This window comes from Varroa destructor, unplaced genomic scaffold, assembly GCF_002443255.2.
Source record: "Varroa destructor unplaced genomic scaffold, Vdes_3.0 BEIS01000001.1, whole genome shotgun sequence".
In the NCBI taxonomy this organism is placed as follows: Eukaryota; Metazoa; Arthropoda; class Arachnida; order Mesostigmata; family Varroidae; genus Varroa; species Varroa destructor.
Window position 1 is genome coordinate 71,310,375 of NW_019211454.1, and position 9,454 is coordinate 71,319,828.

The 9,454-nt window shown below is 41.4% G+C and overlaps 1 protein-coding gene and 1 long non-coding RNA gene across 11 annotated transcripts in view; one reads left to right on the forward strand and one right to left on the reverse strand.

Annotated features, from left to right (window-relative positions):
- LOC111246035 (rab11 family-interacting protein 4-like) overlaps positions 1-8,049 on the reverse strand; it is an 85,526-nt gene extending 77,477 nt beyond the window's left edge. For 8 of the 10 annotated variants that reach the window (XM_086977257.1, XM_086977254.1, XM_086977253.1 and 5 more), the window contains exons 1-2: positions 7,388-8,049; positions 7,080-7,270 (exon numbers count right to left, since the gene is read on the reverse strand). In XM_086977257.1, coding sequence (XP_086833383.1) covers positions 7,080-7,270; positions 7,388-7,457 — 261 coding nt within the window. In that variant the 5' untranslated portion in view covers positions 7,458-8,049. The remainder of the gene's footprint in view (positions 1-7,079; positions 7,271-7,387) is intronic. The other 2 variants (XM_022795245.2, XM_086977260.1) reach the window with 2 other exon arrangements.
- The window catches only part of LOC147759048 (uncharacterized), a 38,474-nt gene extending 29,532 nt beyond the window's left edge, over positions 1-8,942 (forward strand). The window contains exon 2 of the long non-coding RNA XR_015319031.1: positions 7,970-8,942. This is a non-coding gene — a long non-coding RNA (uncharacterized LOC147759048). The remainder of the gene's footprint in view (positions 1-7,969) is intronic.
- Positions 8,943-9,454: the final 512 nt, after the last annotated feature.

Genomic DNA, 9,454 nt, shown 5'->3' on the forward strand with positions numbered 1-9,454 from the left:
TATGTACAAGTACTAGCCCATTTGAAAACCCACATTAAAAAAAAATCGTCTCATTAGTTTTCCCTTGTATGTGTCACTGTGCCAGTTCATTAAGTGCTCGGCCTCTCTAATGGCGGTGATGGAGAACTCTTTGCGCGTTTTGATTTGTCACTCTGTGTCAGATAGGATGCATACGACGATCGTCGTCAATGTTAGATCTATCTGAGTGGGCTTCTAGATCCGTAAACAGGCCAAGAAGTATTGCGTCGTCATACTGCGAAGCATAATCATTTCATGCTATTTATACACTGTACTACCCACAAGCGTAATAGTAATAACAATACACACTGGGTTCTTCTTGGTTCTCGCACATGGATCTCGGTCCAAACAGCATGTTAATTAAGGGGGCAAAAAATACAGCTGTGCGGGTCGCACGATCAGATCAATAACTGTTGGATTATTAGGGAAAAATAGTGCTTTCGCAGCAAGAAAAAAAATCGATACACGGATCGTGCAGAAGCCATAAGTGGTTAAAGAAAAACTGTAGGTTTATTTACTTCTTGGCGAGGAACATGGTTTCCGAAAGTTATAAGGATGTAGCAGCCTTTAATCATTGAACACAAACTTCACATATTAATTTATCTTTTGTTGTTCGCCATGACAGGATCATCCGTTTCGTCCCAGACAAACTAAAAACATTTAAAGATACCTTAAGGCCTTTTAAGTGAGACCATCTTAAGACACACTAACGTTCATGTTTATAGCTTAGATATTGTTTATATCGAAACCTACAAGTGCAGTCACGCTTTAGACCTGAAGCTTTCACTATCGGCAATTGCAGATGATTACGTGCTAAGAACGGGTCAACTTTGTAAACAATGAAGATATCAGTTTTTCTGACTTCAAGTCAAGCACCGAAACATATCGGCAGTGATAACAGGCGCAAAACAAAACATTCGAAAATCAAAGCTAATCCACTTGCTAGTAGACAACTAGCACGAAAAAATGTATTTGGTCTTGTGGAAGTCTATTATAATAAAAAGGTGCGTTCCCTCGGCTGAACATTAGCATGCTATATCTTCTACCCTCGTTTTTCGAAAAATTCGTATAATTGTGTCATTCTATGCTAGTAGCTACTGCGGACCCGTACAACTGGAGGTGCTAACAAGCGCTCCAACAGCCATTTGTATAATTGCTTACTTATTCACATCAAAAAAAGCTTTGCCAGCCTCGTTTCGGACTCGGAATGATAGCAGACCTTTGCCCTCTTTACAGTTGTCCCTGTCGATGATCAGATGTGATAGCGTGGTGTCGATGATGAACGCTTGAGTTGGCCCACTGGTTACGGGCCAGCACATCGGCTCGATGTGCGACTAATCGCAAAGAATCCCACAGTGGTTATCAAAAAGGCTTTTCCTGCATTTGCTGTTTGTTTCTATATTATTCTCTAGCACAATTTCGACAACACATCTGGTGTAATGGAAAAGCATCCGTCGCTCCTATCTGTGAAGGCAGACGACATGAAGAGTCAGGTTGAAAAGAAGGTTGTGCATTGGAATAACGAATAACGCCGCCTTGTTCAACATAAACGGAGTAAAGCCTGGCCCAAAGTCTAAGCGGAAAACGTTTTTGTAGCAATAACCCGGGAAGTATTTCTAAACGAACATATAAAAATACCGCTCGAAGCAGCAATGGGCCAGCAAAGTGAAGACGAAGCCAGCGATGACAGCGAAGACAACGCTGAAGCATGCGTACGCCCAACTAATCGGTAGCACAGCAAGCGCCCACAAAGACAGTGCGGTAACAAGCGTCGCATTGCAATTCCAGCAGGTCTCGGTAGTTCGAATAGAACTGTACGTAGATGCATGGTAAAAAAAATTGCAGCTGCTCGGAAGCCAGAAAGCAAACATTGAAACACAACGAAAGCGACATATGTTGCAGCAACCTCGGCGATCATAAAAACTAGCAGCGTGCATGGCGCTCGAATAGAAAAAAAAGCTCAACGTATGTAACATAATTTAACGCGACTGTGATGAAAGTGTATCTTGTGGGGTAACAGAAAGTGTATCAATCTGGGTCAGCCCAGGCATCCATTGCCACTACGATTGGTGCGTTTCTAATTTCACATACTTTTGGATATTCAGAATTGTGTTAATTACGCTATTCTTGAAAACTTACTAGCTAATAGATCCGTATAAAAATGCTAGTGAGGATAGCGCGTTGGTGTTCAGGCATCTTTGGTTGTTCTGTAGTGGCCGTTATATTTATGAGTAAGGACATTTTGACACTCATCCATAGAGAAACGATAAATAAAATTGCCTTTAATGTGAACAAAGGGGCGTCTTTTTCACCAATAGACTTTTCCTTGTCTTCTTTATCTGTTCCATCCAGTGTCTGCGTAGTCGCTGGATGAGTGAATTACACAAACTTCAATGGTGGCCAAAAACGAATTCACGACGAGATTCGTCAGTAACAGCAGCAACAATGAGCACCCGGAAATGACCGCATGAAAAGCGTTTTTTTTTTTTTTATGGAGAATAAGAGTTACGAGGAATGAATAAGGAATAAAAAAGACCGAACTGACTGAACGAATTCGTTGCCCTTTTGCCTCGTTTTTTACGTCAGGAAAAAGTGGGAGGCAGAGGCGGGGGATACTGGTTGTGGTGGGGCAATTGGGGTTGTAGAACTATGAGTGGTGCCTGCGCATGAACGAGTTGGACCAAAAAGCTATTTGCATTCCATCACCCTGAAATGATGTCGGTGACCACAGACAGACAACGAATCTTGCCATATTCACATGGTCTGTCACAGCACAGGATGTAACAAGTTTCCAAATAGCCTAAACACTTAGCTTAGTTGATGTTAAGCATAGAGAAGCTAACAGTACAAAGAATTTTGTCGACTATACCAAGGCATGTTGGGTCCTGCTGAAATTGCTCCTAGAGTTAGCGGTAAAACATTGTGTTATAAATACTTCGGCATGAAACTGCGGCATTCACATCTGTCAGGATAGTATTTGTCGAACTAGAGACCGTTACTTAATGAAAGCGATGTCTTTATTTTATTTTCCCGCATTTTTTATTACTGATTTCTGAAGTAATGTGTATTTTTTTCAGTAAGGAAAATGTTCTTTACGTTGCTAAGAATTTTCGAACAGCTTCTTACCACCAAACAAATTCGGAGAGGTAATTGACTCGTTCGTTTACAATTCAATGTGTTATGTTAAACTTTAGAACAGAACCCAACGCTTTCTCTTCAAGATTGAGTGGCAAGTTATATAGCATTAACCTTCATATTCCGTTGCCTTCGCCTGTAAACAGGTACCAACGGTCCTTTACCACGAAGCTAGCAGCCGTTCATCCAGTGGTCGGTGCTTAGTTCGGCGGTTCATGCAAGCAATTTCCTTAAACGTTTCCTGCAGTGGGAAACTCTTTGATTTGTTTGGAACGGCAATGGTCGTCCTGCTAATGGCGTAGCGATTTGCGTTGTTGTTGGCAACAAATCTTGTTATTTACCGTTACAAATTTGATTTCATATCGCCTTTAACTACTGCGGAAAGGGAAACACACAGAAGTAACGGGACCAACTGGTGGCGCAATCTGATGAATCAGCGAAGTAACACGAAGTGCCCAAAACGAATGAAGTCTGGTCGCTGCTCTTGTTGATCCTATGCTGTATAATAAAATATAGATCATATAGAGCAAAGGTGCGTTTTGGCCTGGCACGCTGAAATTAAGGCGGGGTAAACGTTTGGCTGACATCGAAAATCGACCCAGCGCCTGGGACATTATCCAGCAGAAAACGTAAACAAGCTTCAATTACACCAACTCACCCTGAAATATGGTCAATACAAACAGTGAACTTGAGCTACTGACCGCACAAAATATGAGCTCGCGGTAATTTGTTTTAACAGGCCTGAAGACGAAGCGATAAAAGCAAAATCGCACGCTAGAAGCTAAGCGTACACCCCATAGAGATAGGTGCTGTTCGCAAAGATGTGTAAATGCGCAAATAGACGCCTGACCGGTTAGAAATCAGTCACTTTTGAATAAAAAGCAACGCCAACAACGTCAGTAATCATAAACCTGCTCGGCTAAATCTTAAATAATGACTTCTCCTTTTCCCCGTCGCGATTTGGCAATAGTCAAACATATCATCTAAGCATGTGAGCAGCGAGCACGAACGCCAATCTTGCCTGCCCGAAAACTATCATGAAGTAAGCAATCTAACAGAAATCAAAAATACCTCGACTCAACTATTGATTAACAGAAAGAACTCAGATTCAAATCATCTAGGGTCACCAGTCAAACGATGCTGTTGAAGCAGAACATGCTAGAAAACACACTAAATATTTTGTAAAAATTGAATGTATAAAGATAGCCAGATGAATAAACACAAAGCGCCCTCTAAGGAAAACGAATGCTCATCAAGAAGAGCTAGTAACTTAGCTAAAGTATAATCCTGTGTACAACCGGGTACACTTTGTTGTGCTATTGGTTCATAGATTCAAATCTTTCAATAGTAGAGAACCTTTAAGGGGGGCGATTGGCTTCAGGTGGAGATCGCTTCGATGAAGACTTGAAGCAGTTGAAGTTTGAGCTAAACACGCCTGCTCTCTGCAGGTCAACATTGATTAGAGCAGTGAGAACCGTCCAAACAAACTCGTAGCTAACTATGTAGTGAAAGCGTAATTTTTTTCATTTGAGGATTACCATGAAGTTTTTGATATTAATGAGACATGGATGGAGCCAGCCCGTATCTCATACGTATCACCATATCAATCGTCCGAAATATACAAAAAATACTAATACGCGTTCAGGCTTCAGTTAGTGTAAATACCATTTTCGTTTCCAACAATCAGTTATCAAATGACGCAAGTATCTGGAATTTTTTTCTACTAGTATTTTGCTTTCTATTAAATAGGAAAACCTGGTATGCCCCCTAATTATAAGTAATCGAATTGTTAGGTTTAACCGTTTCTTATAGGAAATATTCAATATTCTGCTTACGCTTGCAAAGGTTTCGTGGTCCGACCGATCTCATTCGAAGCCAGTCTGAGCGCATGAATTCAAAGACAACCGAAGTTATCTTCTTGAAGGCTCTGTCTATGCAGGCGAGGCCACTATGTATAGACGATCGGAGATTGAAGAATGTTGATTCCCTTGCGAGAAGCTCTCCCTCTCAGAAGCCTCATGGATTCACCTCTGTTAGAGGCGTTCGGGACGATCTTTAAGAAACGGGTCTGCTCAAGCAAGCCTACGTGTGTATGCACCTAGCTAGACAGCCTTTCAGAAAGAAATCTACATACAACAACGTACTAGTTAATTCGACTATATTCTGTAGATAGCACCAAGAGTTCTGTACCACAGTAACGCTTGCAGAAATTAATATTCATATTTGTACCTGTGATGAAATTGAGAAAATAACAGAAAAACTGCACCAAAATTAAGTTACGGATTATATTTTTCTGAGTTGCCGATAATCAGCGAAATACATTGTATCTCATGACTCTGCCTTAGAACCGTGCACCTACCTATAAGCAGTTTAGCTTGGCCCTTTCATTGCTAGTTCAGCGACACATAATGATTAAAATTACCCAGAAAATTAGGCTTCTGTTGCCGCTCTCAGCGTTTGCCTGGAGCGTACACGCAGCCTCTGTAGTCATCATTTTCATGCCAGCGGTCCGGTTAGTTGTAATTGGTCGCTCCTCTACAAACAGCGGAAACTAACTTTCGTAAAGGTCCGCGAGCCAACTTGAGATTCTAGGTGAGCTGTTATAGGTTCAAGCCTTCCAGTGTAGCGTATCCGATTCTATCTATCGTGTGTGGTTCTTTCCCAAAAGGAAGTCACTAAGCGTCTTCTGGTTTCATACGCATACTAGAAAATGATTTTTTTTTATCTTCCGAATATACGACATCCCCATTCCCATATGCTCCCATACCATTTCAAATTGTCAGCGCGTAGAGCACAGGCGATAGCGAAACAGTACGTCTCTCTGCACACAAACGGTTAGAGAAATACATAGCTACATAGATACGTTGAGATAGGTGCCGAATACACAGGCCACGTTACCAAAGCGTTTTTTTTCTTCAAGTCAAAATTGGTCATTACCACTTTATAAAAGAGTTATGAGCTTTCAGAATGCCATATCTACTTTGTTTTGTGTATATCACATGTAGCATTGCCACATAGATTGATTGCCTTCTTACTTTGAAATCGTCACTTTTACCTAGTCACTTCAATTATATTCGTTCGGGTGTGAACATTGTAACGGAATTTAGCATTCGTATAGCATTAAAAAAGACAGTGCTTCATTTGCTTTTTACTGTAAATCATCGTAAAGTGTCGTCAAGCGGCGCATAGCGCGTCTTGACCTCCTGAGTGTTAATAAGAACACTCGTTTAATGGATCAGGAGGCGCAAAGCCTTGGCTGCGGGATCGCGGAGGCCCCTGGTTAGCTAAGCAGCAATAGCGAGGCAAATGAAGACCCGATACCAAAGTGTCGCCCGTCCACTTGAGCTAAATGGTATCTATATTTAAACATTGTGAACGATTTCTTATTATCGGTAACTTACGTATCATATATTCGAGCGGCAACCAGCGTCAAACACTTCGGTGTTATTCTGTTCACGACGTAGTCTAACTCGTTACAGAAGAGTACAAAGTGAGAAAATCACAGCGTATCCAGCAAAGCAGTTGACTACCCATAGTTAAACACCGCCACAGAGACCTTGGTAAGTAACGCTTAAAAGCTCTGGAGGTACGAGGTGTACAAGCGTGTATAAAATAATTTACATTCATTTACAAGGTACATTATTTTTGTAAAGCCTTATCGGCTTTTTGTTGTACGGAGACCACCAAGACCGTGTTTAGATATCAGGCCTGAAACTTGTCATCATACTGTTCTTTTTAGAAGACATTGCTACTTGCGACGTCCTAAAAGTTGCATAACTTGGCTTGAATTTTACAGAATCTGTTACATGCCATTTAAACGGATGCGGTACATGTTTAACCGCGTAAAAAAAACAAGTAAGACATTTTATATTTGTATACAAGCGTATTCAATAAACGATAAGTTATGTCCCGACATATTTTCTTACCTCTTCAGAGCCTTCAAACATGTTCTTTTCGATCTCATAGAAAGCATCCTTGTCGATGTATCCTTGCCCCTGATGGTCACACAAGTTAAAAATCCTCCTCAGCTCGTCCTGAAAATCGGAGTTTTCTTCTACTGCTGCACCCATGTCGACTGGGTTTTCTACGGTGCACATCATCGTAGTGCAGAAAAGTCCTTCAAAATAACACTTCGCTGAGACACAACCTTGCAGCCAATGTCATATATAAAACAGATAGATTTGTATAGATGTTTGGCCGCATTAAGTCGTCGCACCCAAACAATTTTACTCACGAATTTGCCACGCACCGAAGAGTGCTGTCATCAAAAGTTTAACCTTCTCAGTCCAACTACAGGTATTCATCCACCATTAGTTGGCTGACAGGTGATTGATGAATGTAAAATGAGCCCAGCAGGTTTCTTCTGACATTATATGGATTATCCCGGGTTATCCTTTGTGACATCAACAAGAATCACGTAAGCATGGCACACTCGACTCATAACGAGCACATTTATCCACTGTCAAACTAACACACGTGCACTCAGATAGTGCCAATAACACTCTTTCCCCACATGCCGACACGGATGCCACTCGTAAAACCTCCACTGATAATTAACTCATCAGGAACTTTATCGTTCCTTACTATCCGCTAAAATTTCGGTATTGTAGCTTTTCTCGCTCTGTCAAGAAGCACTTAATACATCAAACTACAGCGCCCTTAGTGGCCTGAACGAATCACTATGTTCAGCTCGGTGACGTCTCCTGTGAAGACCAAGTTAAGTGTAGCTTGTCATCTCGATCGTTCGTGAATCTTGATATTCCCTCGTATTCCTGCGGGACAATGCTAATCATCTATTTATTGAATCGGATTTCAGGGACGACAACGTCGTGTGCGCTTTCTACTCGGCAGAACAGCTCCACCTCGCGCTCACTGTCGCACACGGCTCCTGTCTGCGTCCATAACTACTACCGCGCCCGCTAGACCAGACCAGCAGCACGGAATACCTATGACTGGTGGCGCCAGCAGCACCAGCAGCACCAGCAGCACCAGCACCACCACCACTAGTAGCAGCCGCCGCTGACGCTTCCCTCCCCTATCGTCCGACACATGCACACACACGCTACCAGCCAAAGGACCAGAGACGAGCTTGTCACCGGTTATGTAGCCGCTTCACCCCATTTTGCTTTCCCTCACCATCTGGTATGAGCATGGCTGACCGCGCGTATTTACCGTATCATAGATAATGACAGAGTGTGACGAAGTGCGTCTCGTTAATATACGTTCGTACTTGCTGTTGGGTTGCTATCTGTTGAACGAGAAAAATACGAAAAGTCATAGAATTTCATAATAGTTTGTAGTCGGCTGTAGACGACTAATTATTATTGTTGCAATCGGGCAAAATAAACGTAAACTAAACAGTACATGGTGCTTCAGTACTAGTTCGCACTATATCAGTGAGATATATGTATGAAAATAGGTCGGAAAGAGAAGTGAACCATCTGCGTACTGTGTACTTGGAACAATCGTTACCTCTCTAAGATATGCAGCCATCAAAGTTTAACTATGAAATATTTACCATTAGATCATGGTAGTCGACGTCTCTTCCGATGTTCAGGTGAAGGCTGAAAACATACGTTATGCTCAAAAATTTCTGATGAAATGGGACATAATGGAATCGTCGTGCCATCTAACTTTGTAACTATGCATAGATTAAATCTATATTGACTAAAAAGCTATGAACGAAATTAGTTCCCAGTGCGCAAACTCCACTGCTAACCTATCACCCTTAACGTGTATAAATCTTCAATTTATAAATAAATAGATAAAACCTCAATATTGAATATGCAGTAATACTCGTTTTAATTGTTTAGTATACGAGCATGCGTCTGCTCTTAGTTAATTTGATTTAAGGTGGGTTGAACAAGCAACTAGGAGAATGTCCTGCGATGTAAAGAATAAGATATATTGTCTTCAACCTTGACCCGCGTACTTTTTGCATGGAGATATTTTGTACGGTAAAATTAATTTACTAACCAAAAAAATAGCCTAGATGGCTGAAATTTCTGATTGAGTACGACTCCGTTAGTACTTTGTCGGCACAGCCAGTATTAAGAGTACGTTGCTGGCAAGTTGTATCACAATGCATATATCTTTGGTTATTGCAGCGTTCTAGGGGATTATGAATTTCGCATAATTTTTTTCTATAATGGGGTGCGCGTTACAGAAGCGGTGTTGTTAGTTCTACCATTCAAAATTGTAATTAATAGATATGCTTAAGAAATTAATATTATACATAGTGCTTTTGCAGGACATTTTTTGTCTATGCATGAATCAAGCAGTGCCTGATGCGTACTTTTCT